Genomic DNA, 23,079 nt, shown 5'->3' with positions numbered 1-23,079 from the left:
CTCGCCGGAGCTGTGGTTTCTTTCGGTGTTTTCTAAAAGTTCTCAGAAAGCCAGGGGTGAACTGCACAGGCTGATGGGGATCCCACTCCTCCAGAAGATCGGCACTTCCAGCAACAACGAGCTCAGGCCGGAAAGGGATCTGCTATGGTGGCAACCAAGTAGAATTTGCTCCTTTTCCCATGCTAGTTGTGCACCCAGGCATGAAGGGGACGGGCTCAAGCCTGCCTGCTCCCCCTGGGTCCCTGCACCAGTTACTTCCTGCAGTTCCTACAATCCATCATGCAATATATAAAAATGTTTCTCCGCACCTCGTCCAAGGCGTGGGTCATGGCTGGGGCTGCAGGTTGTCACCTGCTCCAAGCAGGGTCCGCACAGCGCTCTGAGCATCACAACCCCCATTTCTAGTTTAAAAACCAGCTCACGAGGGATCTCTGTTATTAAACCAGCTCATACCGACGAGCAGAGCCTTTCCTCAAACGAGCAGTTGCGAGCACTGATTGCAGAAGCCCGGTTTTGAGGAACCGCAACCGCTCGGGCTCGTTGCTTCATTCAACAGGGCAAAGGCAACATCCCCACAAAGCCAGGAGCTTGTGTTCCCAAGGAGCTTGGAAAGCGTTTTTATCGGGTTGCTGCCCTCTATAAACACCCCCAGTTAACCACCAGTTAACCACCCGCTCACCAGGAAGAGCCGTTCCAGGCATGGCCCTCACCCGGGCTGCTGGCCGCGTGCCTTGGCCTCGTAGCCAGTCTCGTGGTTTCAGGCTGAACCGCAGCGACCGACCCGCCGGCTCCGGCCCCCTCTTTGGTAGGTCGTTACTAACGAACAATTAAACAGCTGCAGTTACGCATGGGGTCGAGGGCCGATCCGGGGTGCGGAAGCGGGGAACCCCTGCGTATTTCCATGTGTATCTATGATGTGACTAAACAATCCTTCCACGCAATAGACATCCAGTAATTACGAAATTGGGAGCACGCTCCCTAAGCGGCGGCGCAGCGGGTGCAACTGGAGGCTGGGCACAGGATGTAGCTGGGTTTTGGCAAACCCCGCTGTCACTAATGCCACGTCCAGTGTCACCTCTCCCTGGCTGCCATCCTGGCTGCAACTGGGACTTGTGTTTTTGCAGGCCCTTCTCACACTCAGCCTTGACCCTAAATGCCACCAAGGACTCAAATTCTGCTGGAGATGACGCGCAGAGTGGGTTTTTCCCAACCCCAAGTAAAAAACAGCATTGCTACACTTGCTGCACCAGCCACTGCGGTTTTTCCTGTCCCTTAAGCCCTGCAAGTCCTTGCAAAGGCTAAAGCCATCACGAACCCAACGCAACCTGTGACATCCCCTCACGTGAGTCAGTGTGCCGCGGCCCTGCCTCGGGGGCACCAGTGCTCGGGATGCTGGTTGGAAATCCCCGTTTCCCTGCATCTCTCCTTACCAGCACAATCCTGCATCGGGCAGGTGGTATTTTCCACTGACTCACCTGGCCCGACTCCTCTTCCCGGCGCACGGCAGCGCTGCCCTTCCCCACTCACAATACCTTCCTTCTCTAATCAAAGGCTAATTTCAAGGGCCATGCTATTAAAAAATAATAATTTATTAAATACGTCTGTGGTTATTTTTCCTTGTATGGAAACTGGCTGCCCGCTCAGGCCAATTCCCCCCCGCTCCTTCCCCTCCCTGCAGCACCTCTCCATATCAAACACAAACCTGTTGTCTCGAGCAGCTCCATCAGGAGCCACAGCAGGAAATTCGTCTTCTCTGCAGGTTAGCTGCAAGAAAGCAGGGGTGGGGGGTGGGGAAATGCACTTGACACAGTGACTGTCACCGATCCTGCATGGAGATAGCCCAGCCGGAGCAAGGTCATCACCCAGCCGAGGCCGTGAGCACAGAGGGGACATTCATAAAGCGACTCCTCGCGTTCCTGCCCTGCAAAGCTGAATATTGGCCAGAAACGGCCTTTCCCGCAGCAGCAGGACCGGGCGAGCCAGAGGCGGCTGCACGTTTCTGTGTCGGCATGCTCGAGCCATTTCAGCTCTCCCTTGGCTCACTTGCTCCCTTTGGAGCAATGTCTTTCTCCTCTCCCCTGGTGCTGCCGACCCCGGCTGGTTTGCTCATCCTTAAATTAAGGGGGCTCGCTTGCACCCCTCTGAGGGCAGAGCCTGGATGGCTGCTAATGCACCTGCCTTCTCTGCCATGCACTTTGCTGGGGGCTAATGCATTTACACGCACTTCTTAGGCTCATTTGCTTTTCTAGCTACAGTAGCCATCCTGGCGCGGGTATTCATCTGAGGGCAGCTCAGATCCTCGCCTTCTTAACACACTCTGCCCCGTCCAGGGCAGGCTGGTACCTCTCCGGGGTGTTTAACCAGCCAAATATGTGGGACAAAGACTTTGTTTGCACTAGAACACCAAGGTGGAAACAGGAGCCCCCACTGAGAGCCATCACAAGCAACAAAAGGGCCTTTCAGAGGGGCATTTGATGCTCTGGTGCTTGCTGGAGATGGCAGGGACTCATGTTACCCTGTGTTAGTGGCACAAATCCATCACCAGCAGTTTTCCCCTGCTTTTTGCTGCTCAAAATGTATGTTAAAACCAGCACCGCAAAGCCCAGCCCAGAGCGCAGCCGTGCCCCGGGATTCCTCCAAACCTTTCCAACAGCGAGCCAACACCGCTGCGCCGGGTGACACCCCGCTCCCGGACACCTGCAGCCAGATGGCTTGTCCTGAAAGAGGAAAAGCCCATGCACTTGAGTCAGGTCAGCACAGCCACCACATTGCATGCGTGCATTAATACAGAGAGTTACTTTCTGCAGTTAATTAGCACCATAAATATAACACATCTGGGGCTGGGGAAGATGCTCAGGTTTCTATTCTGTCTCCCCAGTCCCACAACCCCTGAGCCATCCCCTCCCTTGACAACACAGCCTTTCACGAGGGGGGAGGTATGAATTCCCCTGCCCCGGGCTGGGGGACAGTTTTGTCCCAGGCACTTGCACCCCTCCATGAAAAGCGGTTTCCAGCTGCTGGCAGCGGGGAGGGTGAATTTCTGCACCAAGGCCTGCAAAGCTGCACCAGAAGCAAACACAGGAAAAGAAAATAGGGGGGCCCAGGGCAGCCTGAGTACCGATTAAACGATCCTTCCCTATTTGTGCTAAGCATCATAACACTTGTGCAAAGCGAGGGCCAGTGCAGCTCCGTTGCACAGACCTGGGAGCAAAAGCCCCTGCGGCAGAAAAGCCCCGCACAGGGAAGGGGTTTGTCCTCATGTTCAGGGGGAGCTTCCCGTGTTCCAGCTTGTGCCCGTGGCCCCTTGGCCTGGCGTTGGGCACCGCTGGAAAGAGCCCGGCCCCGTCCTCCTGACACCCACCCTTCAGGTATTGATAAGCACTGATGAGATCCCCCCTCAGCCTTCCCTTCTCCAGGCTGAACAAGCCCAGGTCTCTCAGCCTTTCCTCATAAGGGAGATGTTCCAGCTCCCTGAGCATCTCGGTAGCTCTCACTGGACTCTCTCCAGCATTTCCCTGTCTTTCTTGAACTGGGGAGCCCAGAACTGGACGCAGTGCTCTGTACTGCATCCTGAATGCACCCCAGGACACCGTTGGCCCCCTTGGCCCCAAGGGCCCGGTGCTGGCTCAGGGTCACCTCGCTGCCCCCCAGCACCCCCAGGGCCTTCTCAGCAGAGCCGCTCTCCAGCAGGGCCCCCCCAGCCTGTGCTGGTGCGGGGGGCTGTTCCTCCCCAGGGGCAGGACCTGGCACTGGCTCTTGCTGAATCCCATGAGGTTCCCCTGGGCCCAGCTCTCCAGCCTGGCCAGCTCTCGCTGGATGCCAGCACAGCCTCTGGTGCGTCAGCCGCTCCTCCCAGCTCGGTATCGTCAGCAAACTTGCTGAGGGGACGCTCTGTCCCTTCGTCCAGGTCATTGATGAACACGTTGAACAGGGTTGGACCTAGCACAGACCCCTGGGGAACACCGCTAGTTACGGGCCTCTAACCAGACTCTGCGCTGTTGATCATGACCCTCTGAGCTCTGCCGTTCAGCCAGTTCCCAATCCACCTCACTGTCCTCTCATCCAACCCACACTCCCTAAGCTCACCTGTGAGGGTGTTATGGGAGACAGTGTCAAAAGCCTTGCTGAAATTGAGGTAAACAGCATCCACTGCTCTCCCTTCATCTCCCCAGCCAGTCACACCATCATAGAAGGCTGTCAGGTTGCTCAAGCATGATCTCCCCTTGGTGAAGCCATGTTGACTGCTTCTGATAAGCTGTTGGTAGCAATGCTGGAAGGTGGAGACTGAAGCAGAGCCCTGCTTTTGTGGGTCACCAGGGTCCCAGGTGCCTCATTCTCAGTGGTGTCTGCTACAGGAACGCAGTTCTGAAACCACCTCTATATCTCCACCTCGGCTCCACTAACACTGCACAGCCTTTTAACTGTTTCTTGCAGCTTGGCCACCTGATACAACGCATCACCAACCTGTGCACACCTTGTGCAGGTACTTACCTTTACACCAGGAGAAGGGTCTGGGCACTCGCTGCAACGTACCGCCTGTACCAAGGCCTCCTTCCTTACTGGTGCCGTCTGGGTGGATGCACCAGGCACCTCTGGGGCTTTCTCTGTGGGAACCCTGGTTTTAGCTGAGGTGAGCGCCTACCATTTTGGCAGAGACCTAGAGCACTTTCCTGGGCTGCGGACCTACGAGCAGGGAGCAGCGCCCTTCTGTGCTCTGTGCCCAGCTGAGGGCTTCACCCTCAGGTCCCAGTTCCCAGCCCACTGGAATCTCTCTTCCCCACGCCTTGGCATCTATACCCTGGTTTAGAGGCTGCGAACCTGCTGTGCAAGGGGGAAAAAAGAGGAAAAGGAGCAGCCCCGGAGGCATTTCTGCACGCTCCTGCTTGGCACAATCCTGCGCTCACCCAGAGGGAGGCCGTGACCTGCCGGCATCTCCCCGGCGAGGCGAGGAGCCAGCTCTGCCCTTCACGCGGGGACTGTGCTTCCGAGGCGGTGCAGGCAGCGGGCGTCCCTGGGGGCTGCCGGGACGCGGCGTAGAGGACGACGGTTCCAGTACAACCAGTCTAACCGCCGCGCCAGGTCACCGTCTGCCATTTCAAGTACACGCACGTCTGCAACCTGCAAAGCAGCATAAGTAAAGCTGCTGTATTAATAAGAACAACAACAAGTAACCCACGGTTTCCTCCCGGCGCCGGTCTGGGGGCTGCTGCATCTCACCTGTGACGCTCTGGCTTAGCCCTGCCTTGCCAGAGTGCAGCTTGGCTGGGCAGAACCACCCCCTCACTGCCAGGGCAACGCGTGGGAGGGGGTTGAGGAACTTCTTCGTTTTCCTCAGGGCTTCTGTGGACTGGGTTGTGCTGTCGGGAGGCGGGTGGCTTGATCAGGGCAAGAGAGGGCTTGGGAGTATGAGATCCAGGGCTTGAGGATAACAGGGCTGGGAGAAAGAGTGTGGTGGCATCATGTGGTTAGGTATTTAAAAGAGCCGAGCAAAGGTTTAACGTAGTTTTGCAGAATTAGGAGCACATGGAGAGCAATGGCTTGTGCCAGAATGGGAAAATGTTGGGAAATCACTCACCAGTGATGATACCAAGGATACCTTATCACCTGGGTACGGGGCCTGACGGCAGCTCCAGTGTCCTGGTCGGACGGAGCAACCCGGTCTGTGGCGGCGCTCGCGGCTGCATCAGGTCAGGGGAGCGGGAGGCCGAGGACAGGGCTGAAGCGGGGAACGGCCGCACGGACAACGCTCGCTCGGCAGCACGGGATGTCCCGAAGGACACGCGGGACGCCTGCGGCAAGGGATGCTTTGGGCACGGCCGCATCCTCTGGGCTGCACCGGCGAGGACTCAGGGAGGCATTTCCAACACTGGCTTCGTACACATGAAGCAGCAGGAGTAGAAGACACCTTCAAGGGAAACACTGAAAATGGGTGAATAAATGGCAGGGACATTTCCAAATTTTCAGCGATCCCAAGCAATAAATCAGCAGCCTCAGCAGCAGCCCTTGACCGACATTTGGGGAGATGCCACCATTCGTGGCCCCCGTCACCCACAGTCTGCAACCGACCACATCTCAAAACCCACCAAACATCCTAATGATTTATTCAGCTATTTAGTGTATACAGGTTTAGCTGTTTAATGCAAAAAATACAGCCCAGGGAGGTGAGATCACCTGCCTAAGGTGATGAGGTGAGTCAGTGCCAAGGCAGGAAACCTCCCCAGGACTCACCCCTGCTTCCCTGCTGCAACCTCTCAAACCCACCCCTGACCTACAGGTTATTAGCGCACAGCTGCAGCGTGACGGGTAAACGTGGCTCCGGTTATAACCCAAAACCAAAGCCGGGACAAGCACGGTTTGTTTACACGCCGGTAAAGGAGCGCACCGGTTCCCGGGTGCACCCTGGCCGCCCCAGCACAACACCTCGTGCCCTGGCACGGAGCAGGGATGTTTTGCTTTCTCAGTCTAAAGTCCTCACTGGGGAAACGTGCTTGTGACTCCGGCTGCACAACAATGTTATCGGTGCAAAGTGCACAAACATTTTGAGCCAGACCTAAAATAAACACACACCAGGCTGGGCCTAAAAACTACCTCGCCTTGCATTTGCAGGGCTGCTTTCTGCATCTCTGAGGCATGGATGAGTCTTATTTTTAGCCAGGAGTGCTGTGGTGTGTTGACTTCAGGCATCGAAAGACAACTGGCCCTGCAAGCCTTCGGCCACGTGGCAGCGGGGATTCACCGTGGGTTGGGCGCAAGGGTCACCGGGGCCTCCGCTGCGTTTCATGGGACGTTTGCTAGCGCTCCCGGCAGCGGGTGGGAGGCCTGGATGCGCTCGGGGACTGCTCACACGATGGCAGCATTGCAGCACGCTGCAGCGGGGACGCAGCAGGGACTCGGCCGACATGCAAGGGGGGCTGCAGCAGCCACGCAGCGGGGATGGGCTCCTGCAGCCCTGGCATGTCTGCCCCCACCGCTGGGAAATGCAGCTTGTGGGGGGAAGAAGCCGCCAAGGAGACACCCCTCAGCCCAGGGCATCCCCCATGGACCGCCGGGAACAAGCCCCTCCGCTCGCCCCAGCTGCAGCTGGCTCCAGTGCAAAATACAGCACCCGTTTCCCCCTCCCCAGGACACCCGGGCAGCCCCCACAGCACAGGGACAGGCATCTGCTACAACCAGCGAGCAGCAGAAGCCGCGCCAGGACCCGCGCCGCACCCGCACCTCTGCCATGCTCCCAGCTGCCGCAGGGCACCCGGAACTATTAAAACCATGGGTGGGGTGGGCGAGCACCCACACTCTGTCCCTTGCACGCTGCAAGCGAAGGCCAGAAACAAATATTTGCAGGGAACCGCCCTGAGTGCAGCAAACCCCGCCACGGTCTGCGCCCAGCTTATCTCTGCTGCTCACAACAGTTACACTTTAATGCAACGTTTAATTCCCATACTGTATTACAGCTTCAGGTGACAGCGCTATATAGCCAGCTGGCTTCTAGGTATTTTCTTCTATTCTTTTTTTTTTTTTCCTCAAACTCTCCCCATTTCAGACTCCGGTGGCTCTTACCTGCTCTGCAGCTGCTCACAGACCCAGAAGGATGTTTCCATTAAAGAAAAAAAGGTACATCTCTTCATCTCTACCCTCACTACGGCTTTGAAAAACAGAAAATCATTGCAGGTCTTGTCTGAAATGACCTTCCCCCCCCTCCCACTGTCGGTTGTAGCTCGAGTACCTCAAGCGGCTCCAGCTGCGAGGGCAGATCCGGGGGATGCTTCCCGCGCAGGGCAGCCCGACCCGCCGCTTCGCTCCAGCCTGCGAGCGCAGCCACAGCCCCAAACGGCGTCAGGCCCCGCTGGAAGTGCTGGCACAACCCTACAAGTGACAAACGCCATCTGTAAATAATTAATAACAACTTATAAATTAATTATTATAATGAATATATATTATAAATTATATAAACCAATAATAATCTAGCCATCTGTCAATTATTAACAATAATTCACCCACTAGCAAGCGTTAGAACTCAAAAGCTTTCTCTGTCCCACCTGATTTTCTTGGCATTACACCTTCCATGTCCGAGGGGGGACATCTCCTGGCTGTTCCCCCACGTTCCCAAATCTTCACTTACCTTAAATCCCCACTTTATACGGGTGCACTGACGGCCCCAGCCTCCTGCCAGCGGTGCCGGGCCCGGGTGCAAGCCCTTGGCCAGCAGCCGGTCAAGGGAAAGAGCCGGCCCAGGGACGCAGCCTTCTCCCGCACCCCCCATCACTCCAGGGACCCCCGACTCGCACGGCAGCAGTGATGCTCACCCCGCCCCCGGCACCCACGGGGCTTGTGCCCAGTGCCACGACAGCGATGCCCGTGTGCCGCCGGCAGCGTCACCCCAGGATCTCCATCAGGCAAGCAATTAAATCACGTGGAGTTCATCCGTACTTTAAAATAAGCTTTATTTAGATCTTTTATAATTTTATATTTGCATCCATGCCTTCAAGGATTCTCCCCCACTCACGTGGGGAAAAGTTAAATCTAATGTTACCCATAATTCATATGCTATTTATCGAAGTTCTCTTTTAAATAAATCATCCTCTTAGTAATTTTTAGAATTATTTCCTAATTTACAAAAAAGCTGAAATGCAAAGGAAACTACTTGATAACAAGGAGATTGCTCATCTGTTCCGGTGGTTTACAGTTTAAATTATAAAAACGCAAGGAGAACAAAAAAAAGAAAAAAAATAAACAAACCCCCCAAACAACAAAACGTATAAAAATGCTTCTCTGCAGAGAAAGATGCCACGGGGCAAAGCCTGCCCTGCCACCCCCCGCGGCCTCTCCGCATCATCCCGTTAGCAGGAATACACAGCGCGAGGGCATCGGCGGTTTAGTTCGGTGATTTAAGACAAAATACCCCTTTTTTCAACCAGGGCGCACATATCGGAATTAAGAAAAATAATACACTATGATAGCATCATTAAATAAATCTTAATACATTTTTTTTAAGAGCTTAAAATTATATCGTAAGCATTAAAGCATAAGGTACTTATCTTGGCATAAGCAGAGCGCGGTGCGTGTTAGTGGAGGGGAAGCGGCCGCTGTGCCGGAGGGGTGGTTTTGGGGCATTTCCAGGGCATTTGGAAGCACAAGCTCCACCTGCACTTAAAAATCACCCCGGTGCCAGAAAAACCTCCCCGGCAGGGACTCGTACCGATTTCCCCGGCCCCCCCCTACAGCGATAACACCCTAAATGGGAGCGGGGTGGCTGGCCCCGGCCGGGCGACGTCTCGGGATATCGCCTTTCCCCCCCTCCCAGCTCATGCCGGATCCCCCAAATTTTACTCAAAGCGAAGGATGAGCTCCCCAAATGTGGGGAAAAAAGGTGGGCAAAGCTCCCACCGGCTCCCCCCCGCCTTCTGATTTCCCGGCATGTATTTAGGTTTGTGTTTTCCAAGGCGTTAAGTGCTCCTGGGGCATCTGCAGCCGCGGGGCCGAGGGAACCTGGGGCAGGGGTCTGTGTCTCCGGCCCCCCAGGCAGCAGCTTCCCAGGACAGTACAGTACAAACACACCCTTCCTCCTCCCCGCCCCATCCCAACTGACGTGGAAAAATATAAAAATCCCAAAACTTCTGCAATAATTTAGTTAGAATAGCTCCTCTGGGTTTGTGCAAATAAATTAAAACAACTAAAAAGGAACGTTAAAACACTTATTTCCAGACCGGCAGGCGTTACGTCCAGCCCGTGTCGCCTCCGCAGGGTTCGGCCAGGAAGACATCACAGCGAATGAGATATTTTGTGTGTGTGTGTGTGTGTGTGTGTGTGTGTGTGTGTGTGTTTTCTCTCTAAGGTCCCTCAGCTGGGCAGGTCCTTCGTCCCCGAGCGAGGACATCCCGCGGGCTGGGCTCCAGAAAACAGCGGGTTTCGGACAAGAGACGTCACAAGCACAAAGTGCACAATATTTCTGGTATTTACAGAGACACAGCAGTCCTTCAAGTTTCAAGTTTTGTCAAAAGAAGGAGGAAATAAAACATAAGAAACAGCCAACAAAAAAAAAAACAACCCAAACCAACAAACTGAAGCGACAACAAAGGAGTTACCGGTACGAAAAAAAACACCAAAAAAAAAAAAGGGAAAAAACTGAAGTTACGACACAGCTGCATCGCTCCCAAGACAACAGGTAACACGTCCACAGGCGGGGCTGGGGTGGGAGTATGTACATCGGCGACGGCGAGGCCGGGGAGAGGCTCCCGCGCTCGCCCGGCGCCGGGGGGTCACCAGTCCGCATCCTCCTCGATGTAGTAGTCGGGGGCCGTACCGTCGAAGAGGCCGGGGTCGAGGGACTTGCGCTGCTTCCCCCGGGCGAACACCCTGGAGATGGAGCCGAAGCCCATCTTCTCTTTCTTCTTTTTCCGTTTTTGGTCTTCCAGGTCCTCTAGAGACTGCAGGGGGAGAGGACACGAGCTTGGCCACCGAGCTTTTCATTCACACACCCCCAGCCCCACACCGGGGACGATGGGCCCAGGTCCCGAAACATATTTGGGTCCGGGTCCAAAGCGATGTTGAGGGATTTTGGCTTCTGAATTCAACCAGCTCAAGGATTTCAGCTCCAGGTACATTAGGATGGTCAGAGCAAACGTCTGTCCATGGCTTGCTTGAACACCCTGCCACTTTAGGGTCAAATACAGAAGAATAATCTGATCTAGGCTGTGCCTTATAAAAATCAACACTGCAATGGGCCTGAAGCACAGCAACCACGTACAGCATTACCTGGATTTTGGGGCAACTCATGGCAATCTGAGATGTCCCAGACTTAGAATTCAGGATGGCTTCTGTTCTTTTTTAAAAACCCAAATCAGTACACCTCTGACCCCGCTCAAATCGTTCCCTAGCCCAGCAGGATTTAAACAGGGCTTTGTGCCCTACCTGTACGATTGGGTTGTGCAAGTTCTTCTGTACCGGTCCAGGACTGTCCCCCTGTGGTAGAAGCAGATGGATTCAATGGCATCAGCCCCAACACAGCCTGGGACCCCCCCAACAGCCCAGCAAAAAGCAGCTCATCCAGGTGGCTGCAACACCGTGGGGCTGCAATAAACCCCAGGAAAGCAGCTTTCCAGGTCAGCAAACCTCCCAGCCCAAAACCAGCATCATTTTTGGAAGCAGAGGACCCGCAGCATGCCCAGCCGCACACAGCGGGGAAGCAAGCCCCCCATGGAAGCAAGCCCCCCATCACACTGCGCCTTACGTTGCAGAGCGAGTGCGTTCGATGCCGCGGCGAGTTGATGTCGCTCGGCGTTGACGACCGGTCGCCCTCAGCCGCAGAGGCGTCGGAGATGATGGACGGCTGCCGGGAATGACAGGGACTCACTCTGACCGCTGGAAGGCAGGGAGGGCACCGGGGAGTTAACATCACGCCAGCAAACCTGGCCCCACGCAAAGCCTTTGATGCACTCCCAAAACACCTATTTTTGGGGTGTTTTGCCCTTTTCTTTTTTCCTCCTTTATAGGGGAATAAGGCAGCTCCCCAAAATGGGTTTGGCCCCGCGCCCTGATCCGTGATGGGGGGCTCACCTTGCCGGTCCGCTGAGTGCTGGGGGTGCGAGTGGTAGAGGGTCTGCTGGCTCTGCCGGATGGCGGCTGTCAGTGGGAGGTCGGCCTGCATCACCCACTCCTGGTTGCCGTTCAGCACCGTCTCGCCCGGCATGGCCAAGGAATGGCGTTTGGGGACGTCCTTGGTCAGCGTGGCGAGGGACTGCTTGGCCTGGGGAAGGACACCAAGGTCGTGGTGGGAAACTATACGAACATCTCCTGGAGCAGCAGCACCAGTGGCAACGCACCGCACCAAACCCGCCCTCCCCTTTGCAAGTAAATACCCAAACTGTGTTGCTCCCTGCACCAAGGATACCCAGCTCCTTTTTAGCAATGGATCTTTTTTTCTGCCTGTACAGCAATAATGCAACCACCGCAGCAAATGCATGCATGCAATCACCGCAGCAAACACTTAAATGCAATATTGCAACAACTAGTTATCTTCAGCAAAACTCGCCGGGGTGTTTCAAGCACTTGAGCTGCTGAGCCGAGTGCCTGCAGCAGCAGCGCAGGGCTGACCCTTGAGTCGTGCCTGCTGTGTTATCGAGCTCACCATGGCCAGCTCGGCCTCCAGCTCCTTCATGCGGTTGTCTTTCAGGTCGAGCTGGGAGCGGAGAGCGCTGGCATGGTCCGTCGCCTCCTTGGCTTGCCGCCTCAGCTCCCACTTCTCCCGCTCCAGGAGGTCCTTCTCCTTTGCCAGGGCTTTCACCGCGTCCTCGCTCTCCTGTCGGGACACAGGGCGGCCATCAGGAAGGGGAAACCCACATGCTACTCCAAACTCCTGTTCCACAACCCCCTCGGGGGCCACCGACTGCTGTGGTGCCAAAGGGCAAGCAGTACCTTTGGGCACCATGAGAACCCTGTGCCGGCAGGAACGGGGAGCCGCAGGATGCAGCCAGTCCCCCAATAACAGATGCCCACCATGCATCTGGTTAAAATTACATCAAATTTCCCAGGTCTGGCTTCCTGGCCTGATTTCCCCAGTATTTATTTATCCTTAACCTGCTGCCGCACAGCCCTCGCAGCAGGGGAGCGCCTGCCCGACTGCAAGAGGCCAGCTGCGGCTTCAGTGAGTTGCTGCCCAAATGCAAACTGGGTTTCACGCTCACACCGTTGCCAGCCCCCCACACCACGGTGCTGGGCTCCCGCACTCACTTTCCTATGCTGCTCGTAGTTCCTGATGAAGTCGCGGAGCTGCTCCTCGCGGCTCTCCAGCGTGGCGTACAGCTGCTGCATCTGGCTCACCAGGTCCGTCTTCTCCACCTTCAATCGCTTGCGGTCAGCTTTCATGGCTGCGGGAGAGAAGACGACTCAAGCACCGGGGGCACGGCAGCCCCCTTGCCTCCACCGCTTTTATTTTTCAAGGAAAAAGCAGCAAAATTATGACCCCAGGGGCTGGGCTGGGAGCAGATGCTGAATTCACCCCCATTGCTGCGCTGCGATCATGCAGCCAGCAGCCCCCCCAAATGCCCAGCACATCTCCGCCGCAGCTCCTGATCATCGCCCACCCTCCATGGGGCAGCTCGGCCCCTGGACAAGGAGATTTGGGAGCAAAACCGCTGCCGCAGACTCAGGGCCTGGCGCAGGAAAACCTGCTGCTCCCTTTCCAGGATAAATAAACCACAACCGGTTTATTTTTAGCAGCTTGGCAGATTCCTCCAGTGCTCCCACGAGCCCAGGGCATGGCTCCCTCAGTGTCCCCTTCCAGCTCAACGATGCCGTGTGGGGACGAGGGGACGGAGCGGGAGGCTGGGGGAGCAGGGGCACCACGGGATGCGACAGGGATGCTTCGCCAGGCCCAAGATGAATCCCAGATCTTTGTGCCTTCCCTCTCCCATGCACCAGCAAAGGATGCTGGCTGACCACTGACACAGGGACAGCTTGCTGCAAGTCTGGTAAAATCAGGGAGAATTACAGAAATACCACATAGGACAAGGGACTTCAGTAATTTCTGCGGTTTAAGTGCTTTTCCCAGCCTTGAACCTGGCCCTTGGCATTGCTGCAGAAATGCCCTGCGGCTCCCCCTCCAGATACATCCCACCCCACCCAAATAATACCCAATTTAGGAATCAGAACACAAATATTGTTTTTCATTATAGGAAAGACTTTGCATGTTTTTCCACCCTGAGGAAGTGCTGCTCTCAAGGGAGTGGGATGGTATGAAACACCCTCTGCCCCCCCAGTGTTCCCTGCACTCATGGCATTACAAGCAGCTAAGTCTTGCAAGTCTTTCCTCTATATTAAAAAAAAATCCTAAAACCCACCAAGAAAACCAACCCCAAAGCCACCAAGAGCTGTCTGTATTTATTACAAAAGCCACTGGAAGTCGATAACACCATCGCAAGCGGGACCCATCTCCATGCACGCGCACAGGTCCAACCTATTTCTGTTAGATTAAAGAAACCCACGATGAGCATTTCAGCCCACACTGCGTTTCCTACCCACCCACCCCGTAATGAGCCACTTCTGGGTGCTTAAACGGCACCGTAACATGCCTCGGAGCTCCTCCTGGTGAGACGCGTGCAAGACCTGACTGAGGAATACAAGAAAACCATTACCGTGGCACACTTAAAGGGAAATTAATTTCCTTCTTACAATTAGCACCTTTGGCATCGTTGGCTTCATGCCTCTACCTTCTCCCAGCACACAAAGCTTCATGCTGGGGTGCTCTGCTCCCACCCTCCTACAGCTGGGGACCCTCGTTCCCCTCAGCTGCTTTCTGTTAAATGCTTTATAAAAGCATTTCCACCTGTGTGTAAGCAGGGACAGCATTATTATTAGATATGCACTGCAGACCTCAGGGAGAATAATCTAATATGGGGGTATCACCCAGCACCGTATACAACGTAACGCCCTGAAATAGCCCCCTGAAGAGGAGAGGCACCTCTGCTCAGCCAGCTCTGTGTAACACATTTCAACTACCTCCTGCACCCCACCTGAGCTCATTACAACCACCAGCTCAAGGAGGGATTTACTCGGGTCTGAACTTATTTCTGTGCACAGGTATTACTGGAAGTGTGTGCTGGGAAGACGCGTAATAAAACACGTGCTTGGGATGGAGCCAGTAAGGAAGGGAGAGGGCTTGCAGGTTAGCGGAGAAAAAGGTGGGGGGAAAAAATCAGACCAAATTGTGGAACAAGAGGGAGGTGTTTGAGACAACAGAGATTTTTATCTGTTAAAAACCAGGAGATTAAACTCTTCAGACCAACTCCTCTGCCATTAAGCACTGGAGGTAAATCAAAGCCCAGAAAAGCAACAAACCAGCTAAGAAATGCCACAACGATTCACACTGTCTTGTGATAGGGAGCTCTTCTGAGTCTTACTTGCTCACTTCCATGAACGTGGCTCCTCTTGGGACAACTCAGCCCCTTCCAACACCAGGACTTTCCTTACTCTTTTACCAGCTTGGGAAATCACTACAGGAATCCTCTAAAAATAATCACAACCAGACCACATTTAAGTTTTTAAAAAAGCACTTCCGTCACCTGTGGGTATTTAACAAGAACCTCCCCCCGCCCAGTTATTTCACATGAACTAAAAACTTGTTGAAAAAGAAAAATTAATAAGTTGACTGAGCTGTACTGGGGAGTGATCTGGACCCCACAGAAGCGGGTACCCAGAGTTATCGACCACACTGGCCACAGCTCGAGGACACGTGAAGTGATTTGGGCTCTAGAGGGGAATATCTACCCCTCGTAACCCTTCCCGGGCAGGGTCGGTCTCAGCCCCGACCCCCGTAGGTAAGGCAGTACTGAGAACCCCTCTATTTTCAAGTTCTTGAGCACTCTGGGACACACACATATATATTTTTAATTTCCTCAAGGATACTGAGAGGCTCTTATAAAAGTTTAAGTCACATTTGCACTCTCTGAAGCTGGAGGCAACAAAAGACTCCTAATGAATTTAATTAAATAGCGGGTCCCCTATAGCATACAACCTGCTTTAATTAGTGGCAGTGTTCAGGGTCCTTAAAGATTTAGGGAAAACACTTCATTGCTTGCCAAAAACAAGCCCCCAAAAAACCCCCAACCAACCAAAACCCATGCTCATAAGTACTACTAGGAGAAGAGTACATACCAACTCCCAAGGCTGAATATTTACCAATATTCACACCAACCAGTACTGCAATCTGATGATGGGCCTGGGGCGTTGCAAGAGCAGGTTTTTTCCTATTAACCCAATAGGACAATTTACCGTTTGTTTCAGTTCATATTTGAGAGATTTGCTATAATTAATGCGGTTTTTTCCCTCCTCTATTACCACCGCTCTCCCTCCTCCAAAACCGATTAGCTCCTAAGCTTAAAGAAGATTTATCTGTCATTTGAGAACTTCCTTCCAAACCCAATTAATAGGAAATTAATTGAAAGAGGCAGGAAAAAAAAAGTTATGCAAAAGTGAGCAGTTAGGGCTGCCAGCAATTCCTGGACCATGCACCGCTCGCTCTGGCGGCTTAAATACATCCTTAGCAAACAAGCCCGGCTAATTACTTGGTCAGGGAAAATGAACCATTGTGATCCATGGCATGACGGCAGGGGCAGACAAGGAGGAATAAAGCAGGTTTTCAATGGCCATCGGGGTCATCTGAGGAGGTGAAATGGCTTTTTTCTTTAATTGGATGATCCAGGGCCAGGTTTCTGTATCCCAACCCCCAGGAATATCTAAATAAACTCTCCTACAGCCCATCTCTGTGATGGGCTCTGGCAAAACCTCCAACCTGTTCATAAACCCAAACCAATAAGAGAAGCAAGAAATTCTAAACCCTTACCATGAGCGGAAAGTATTTATCTTATTTGCATTGTTTATTTTTCCCTCCCACCCAAAGAGCATAGAGAAAGAGAAGGGGAACCCACCAGCCTCGCCTCGGACTCGGCAGCTCAGCACCAGCCCCAGCAGCGGGGATGGGAAGGATGGGTTGGGAACGGCTGCGTGAATCCCCCCAGCTCTCATAGAATTGTTTAGGTTGGAAAAGACCTTTAGATTATCAAGGCCAATTGTTAACGCAGCACTGCCAAGTCCACCACTGAACCGTGTCCCTAAGCACCACATCTACGCATCTTTTAAATACCTCTAGAGAGGGTGAGTCCACCACCTCTCTGGGCAGCCTGTGCCAGTGCTTGACAACCCTTTTGGTGAAGACATTTCCCCTCATCTCCAACCTAAACCTCCCCTGGCGCAGCCTGAGGCCGTTCCCTCTCGTCCTGTCACTGGTGACTTGGGAGCAGAGACCGACCCCCCCTCACTCCAGCCCCTCTCAGGCAGCTGCAGAGAGCGAGAAGGGCTCCCCTCAGCCCCCCCTTCTCCAGGCTAAACCCCCCCAGCTCCCCCAGCCGCCCCCCAGCACACTTGTGCTCCAGACCCTGCCCCAGCCCCGCTGCCCTTCCCTGGACACGCTCCAGCCCCTCCAGGCCCTTCTTGTCCCGAGGGGCCCAAACCTGAGCCCAGCATTCGAGGTGGGGCCTCCCCAGTGCCGAGCACAGGGGCCCCATCCCTGCCCGGCTCCTGCTGGCCACACCAGGGCTGACACAAGCCCGGGGGCTGGTGGCCTCCTTGGCCACCCGGGCACTGCTGGCTCATGCCCAGCCGGCTGTCAGCCAGCACCCCCAGGGCCTTCTCCGCTGGGCACTTCCCAGCCCCTCTGCCCCAGGCCTGGGGCGCTGCCTGGGGTTGGTGTGACCCAAGGGCAGGACCCGGCACTGGGCCTTGTTAAACCTCACACAACTGCCCTCGGCCCATCGATGCAGCCTGTGCAGGTCCCCCTGCAGAGCCTTCCTGCCCTCCAGCAGATCAACACTCCCGCCCAACTTGGTGTCATCTGCAAACTTACTGAGGGTGCACTCGATCCCCTCGTCCAGATCATCAATGAAGAGATTAAACAAGACTGGCCCCAACACTGAGCCCTGGGGAACCCCACTTGTGACCGGCCCCCAGCTAGATTTAACTCCCTTCACCACAACCCTCTGGGCTCGGCCAGCCAGCCAGATTTTTACCCAGCGAAGAGCACACCCATCCAAGCCATGAGCCGCCAGCTTCTCTAGGAGGGTGCTGTGGGAGACAGTGTCAAAGGCTTTACCAAAATCTAGGCAGACACAACATCCACAGCCTTTCCCTCACCCACTAGGCAGGTCACCTTGTCATAGAAGGAGATCAGGTTAGTCAAGCAGGACCTGCCTTTCATGAAGCCATGCTGGCTGGGCCTGATCCCCTGGTTATCCTGCAAGTGCTGCGTCATGGCACGCAAGATGATCTGCCCCGTAACCTTCCCTGGCACCAAGGTCAGGCTGACTGGCCTGTAGTTCCCCACATCCTCCTTCCCAGCCCTTCTTGTAGATGGGCGTCCAGTTTGCTCACCTCCAGTCAACTGGGACCTCTCCAGTTAGCCAGAACTGCTGAAAAATGATGGGAAGTGGCTTGGTGAGCACTCCCGCCAGCTTCCTCGGTACCCTTGGGTTGATCCCACCCAGCCCCACAGACTTGTGTGTGTCTAAGTGCTGTAGCAGGTCGCTCACCATTTCCCCTTGGATTATGGGGGCTCCATTCTGCTCCCCGTCCCTGTCTCCCAGCTCAGGGGGCTGGGTACCCAGAGAACAACTGGTCTTACTATCAAAGACTGAGGCAAAGAAGGTGTTAATTATCTCAGCTTTCTCCTCATCCTTTGTCACTATGTTTCCCCCTGCATCCAATAAAGGACGGAGATTCTCCTCAGCTCTCCTTTTGCTGCTAATGTATTTATAGAAACATTTTTATTGTCTTTTATGGCAGTAGCCAGATTTAGATCTAGTTGGGCTTTGGCCCTTCTAATTTTCTCCCTGTATAACCTCACAACATCCCTGTAGTCCTCCCATGTTGCCTGCCCCTTCTTCCAAAGGTCATAAACTCTCCTTTTTTCCCTGAGTTCCAGCCAAAGCTCTCTCTGTTCAGCCACGCCAGTCACCTTCCCGCCGGCTCGTCTTTCGGCTCACGGGGATGGCCTCCTCCTGCACCTTTAAGATGCCCTTCTTGAAGAATGTCCAGCTTTCCCGGACTCCTTTGCCGATCAGGGCTGCCTCCCAGGGGGCTGTCGATCACTGCCCTAAACAGGCCAACGGCTGCCCTCCGGAATTCCAGCGTGGCAGTTCTGCTGCCCCGCTCCTTACTTCTCCAAGAACTGAAAACTCTATCATTTCACGACCGCTGAGCCCAAGACAGCCTCCAGCCGTCACATCACCCACACGTCCTTCTCTGTTCGCAAACACAGGCCCAGCGGGCACCTTCCCTAGCCGGCTCCCTCACCAGCTGCGTCAGGAAGGTCTCTCCCACCCGCTCCAGGAGCCTCCTAGACTGTTTCCCCTCTGCTGTATTTTATTTCCAGCAGACATCTTATAAGCTGAAGTCCCCCATGAGAACAAGGGCTAGCGGTTACGAGAGTTCTCCCAGCTGCGTACAGAATATTTTGTCTGCCTCTTCATCCTGGTAGGGTGGCCTATAACAGCCTCCCACCACAATATCTGCCTTGTTGGCACTTCCTCCTGCTTCTTACCCATCAACACGCAACCCTATCATCACCATCATTAAGCTCTAGACAATCAAAACACTCCCTGACGTACAGGGCTACCCCACCGCCTCTCCTTCCTTGCCTATCCCTTCTGGAGAGTTTACAGCCATCCATTGCAGCACTCTGGTTGTGCGAGTCATCCCACTGTATTTTCATTATCGCAACTATACCACAATTTTCCTGCTGCACGATGAATTCCAGCTCCTCCTGTTTGTTGCCTGCACTGCGTGCACTGGTGTAGATGCACTTCAGTTGGGCTGTTGATACTGCCACCTTTTTGGGGCAAGAAGCCCTAATTCCTGCGTGACCATGCTCAGGCACTTCCATGGTTTCTAATACATCCATAACCCTTGCGTCTTTGCTGCTGCATGGATCTCCATCCCCTGCCTCCACTGAGATGACAGTCTGAAGGACCTCGCTAGCACACTGGCCCTCAAACATTGGCATGCCTTCCTCAGGCTTATCTCTAGCGAGCATTTTTTTATCCCCTTCCCCCTTCCAATCTAGTTTAAAGCTCTTTCTATGAGCCCTGCTAACTCCTGTGCAAAGACCCTTTTCCCTCTTTGAGACAGGAGTACCCCTTCTGTTGCCAGCAGGCCTGGCATCATGTAGGCCCACCTATGATCAAAATAAGCCCCAAATTCTGCTGATGACAGCAGGCTTGGAGCCACGTGTTGATCTTCTGGGTCATCCTGTTTCTTCCCTCATCATTCCCCGCTGGGAGGATAGAGGAGAACACTGCCTGTGCTCCTCATCCCTTAACCAGTCGTCCCAAGGCCCTGAAGTCTCTCTTGATTGCCCTCTGACTTCTTGTTGCAACTTCATTGCTCTCTATCTGAAAAATTAATAATGGATAGTAATCTGAGGGCTGTACCAGGGTAGGAAGATTCCTCTTTGCGTCTTTTACCAGGAAGGCAGCAGACTTCCCTAAGAAGTGGGTCCAGTCTGCATATCGGGCTTTCTGCTCCCTTCAGAAGGGAGTCTCCTATGACAATGACCTGTCTTTTTTTCTTTATGGAAGCATTTTTGACACAGGGTGTAGGCCGACTTAACCTCGGCGACACCGCCAACCTAGATGAACCGTCATCCTCGTCATTGTTCGGTCCCACTTGCAGAGCCTCATGCCTATTACGCAAGGGGACCAGGGCAGGTGGGGTAGTCACGGAGGAGACGCGCCTGCCATGCTGGGCAGGAACTTAGAATCACAGAATCATTAAGGTTGGAAAAGACCTCTAGGATCAAGTCCAACCCCCAACCCAACACCCCCAGGCCTCCTAAACCATGGCCCCAAGTGCCACGTCTGCACAGTTTCTGAGCACCCCCAGGGACGGTGACTCCCCCCCCTCCCTGGGCAGCCTGTGCCAGGGCCTGACCACTCTGGCAGGGAAGGCATTTTCCCAATATCCAACCTAAACCTCCCCTGACGCAGCTTGAGGCCGTTCCCTCTCGTCCTGTCACTGGTGACTTGGGAGCAGAGACCGACCCCCCCCTCACTCCAGCCCCTCTCAGGCAGCTGCAGAGGGCGAGAAGGGCTCCCCTCAGCCCCCTCTTCTCCAGGCTAAACCCCCCCAGCTCCCCCAGCCGCCCCCCAGCACACTTGTGCCCCAGACCCTGCCCCAGCCCCGCTGCCCTTCTCTGGACACGCTCCACCAACTTGCTGCCATTCCCCCGTCCCTTAAGTCACTGTGTTCAGCCAGGCGGAGAGACGACAGGGAATCCTCTGTATCACGCATCCTCTCGCTATCACCCCCCACATCCCCGCCTGCACCATTAATCCTGCACGAGGTCAGCCTGTGCTCCCGTTACTTGAGCTGCCACACGATCCGTCCCCCGAGCATCACTCCCTCGGGAGAAGGATGATGGATGCAGAGCAGTAATGAGACCCACTCTGCGCTGGGTTCATCTCACAGCCAAAATTATTAAAAATCCCTCCCCAGCACCTTCTATTTCCAGCATTACCTAATGAGCTGACATCTAATCACTCTGATGCACCAACCTTAGGGGCACAGCCTTGCCCAGGGCAGCAGCACAGCTGAAACCTCCCAGTGATGCCACCACCAAAGGGTGCACCACCCCGTGGCCCCTGTCTGGCCTCAGTATCTAACAACTTCTGGATGGGAATTAGCTACAAAATGCTAAACCCAGGCATTTTCCCCCCTTAAAATGGGGGCTGCTGTTAGTGTGTCCCCCTCCCTTTGAAATTAATAATATAAAATTAAGGGAAAATGAGGTGGTGGTGGTGACGCCATCTAGCCCAGGTTTCCTTGGAGGGCATCCCGCTGATTAGTTTGATCACCTTGCTAACATGATATTAGATGAAAAATGATTCTGTTCAGACCATAGAAATAGCATCTCTGCCTGGCCTCCCGCTGTCAGGATGATGCGGCGGAGCCCAACCACAAGCCAGGGCACTGGCAGCAGACACAGCCCACCTCTACCCCTCCTGAAGAGCAGCTCCTTCTGGCTCCCATCCTCTTGTAAGTACTTCTTTTGCCCTATGCAATACAGATTTTCACGCCAGGAACAGAATCAGAGCTGATTTTGTCACTGACTGAATCATATATTTATTTTCTAACGTGGGGAAAGGTGTTCTCGGGGGGCACAGCTCAAGCCTTGGTGATGCCCCATGCAAGAAGAATGAGTACCCCCATCCTGCCCTGTTAATATTCACTTAATTTCTCCTGTTTCTCCATCCCAACCGTGAAATTCAATATTGTCGCCATGACTAACCCATAAAATCGGTCAGCCCTGTGCAGGAACTGCAGCGCCGCTCCTTGCTTTGTAATTAAATAGGCGCGCGCACTCCCCGGGCGCAGCCGTCACCGTCTGCAGAGAAGATCTTGCCATTGAAGATGTCAACGTCACGCGGCATCGGACAGCACCAGCACTCGCTCCTGGGCGTGCGGAGGTACGGTGCAGGCAGGAAATGCAAGTGCAATGTCAAATTTCAGGAAAAAAATTAGGCGAAGCATTTGCCTCGGGGGAATTTACCTGGAAACACCCTGCTACGAGGCCAAGGGCTTTCCAAAGCAGACCCACCCATGGTCATGACAAGGTGATCAATCACTCCTGCTGTGAGTTTAAGGTGGGTCTTCGAAGCAGCGCAGTGGGGTTTCTGCACAGAGCCCCATGTCCTTTTGGCAGAGAGGGCTTCTTTGGCTGGGTCCATGGCTGGGACACCCACCTGCCGGGACACCCACCTGCCCGTTCCTTTGTACCCACCCGCTCCCTGCAGCCAGCCGGGGTGCTGAGGGTTTCTGCGGGAGGCTTGTCCCAGCCCAACTGCCGTCCCCGGCGGGGTCACAGGTCTGAGCCGCTGGTCTGGGAGGGAGAAGACGAGGCTACAACCCATTTGTGGAGCAGACGCAAAGTCGGTTCACGCTTCCCTGAGCAGCGGGGAAAGCCAGCCCAAGGTCTCCACCTTGGCACTCAAAAAGGAAAGAGAAACCAGGTTTGCTCTCTGCGTGATAATCCCGCAGGCGAGCTCCAGCATATTGGATAAGCCTTCCCAGAAACGGTGCTTCTGCCATTAGCCCACACGCTCATAGGTGTCACCTGGCCAAGAGGCTCCTCGAGCCCTCCAGGCGCTCGGGCACGGTCCCTTCCCGCAGCAGGACCCAGCAGTAATAAAGCTGTCTGCAACTTCTCCTGTGGGAGATTTCCACTTTGGAAATCCAGACCACATCCATCCCTTTCCAGCTGGGGCTGTGGAAAATATAATTGTGCTAACACTGTACGCATGATCCCGAGTCCCAGCCCCAGCAAAGGAGGAGAGGGCGGTAGGATGTAGTGCTACAGGATTTTATTTGGATGTTAATTGATTAAAAAAAAAAGTGCAAGAGATGGAATTAGCCCACAAAAAGGAGCAAGAAGGATGCAGAAAGCACATGCTGCCAGGGATGCAGAAACTGCTCGAGTTACTCCCGCAGAGCATCTTTTGCCACTCCAGATCCCTGCTCCCCCCCCTCCGCAGCAGGGGC

The 23,079-nt window shown here is 54.4% G+C and overlaps 1 protein-coding gene across 2 annotated transcripts in view; it reads right to left on the bottom strand.

The window, feature by feature from the left end:
- Positions 1–8,421: 8,421 nt before the first annotated feature.
- The window catches only part of KAZN (kazrin, periplakin interacting protein), a 239,748-nt gene continuing 225,090 nt past the window's right edge, over positions 8,422–23,079 (bottom strand). For both annotated transcript variants that reach the window (XM_064470052.1, XM_064470053.1), the window contains 6 exons: positions 12,724–12,860; positions 12,122–12,292; positions 11,551–11,740; positions 11,225–11,355; positions 10,906–10,956; positions 8,422–10,421 (listed from right to left, as the gene is read on the bottom strand). In XM_064470052.1, the coding sequence (XP_064326122.1) occupies positions 10,254–10,421; positions 10,906–10,956; positions 11,225–11,355; positions 11,551–11,740; positions 12,122–12,292; positions 12,724–12,860 (848 nt within the window). In that variant the 3' untranslated portion in view covers positions 8,422–10,253. The remainder of the gene's footprint in view (positions 10,422–10,905; positions 10,957–11,224; positions 11,356–11,550; positions 11,741–12,121; positions 12,293–12,723; positions 12,861–23,079) is intronic.

This window comes from Phalacrocorax carbo, chromosome 20, assembly GCF_963921805.1.
Source record: "Phalacrocorax carbo chromosome 20, bPhaCar2.1, whole genome shotgun sequence".
Lineage (NCBI taxonomy): Eukaryota > Metazoa > Chordata > Aves > Suliformes > Phalacrocoracidae > Phalacrocorax > Phalacrocorax carbo.
This window is presented reverse-complemented; position numbering and strand designations above follow the sequence as displayed.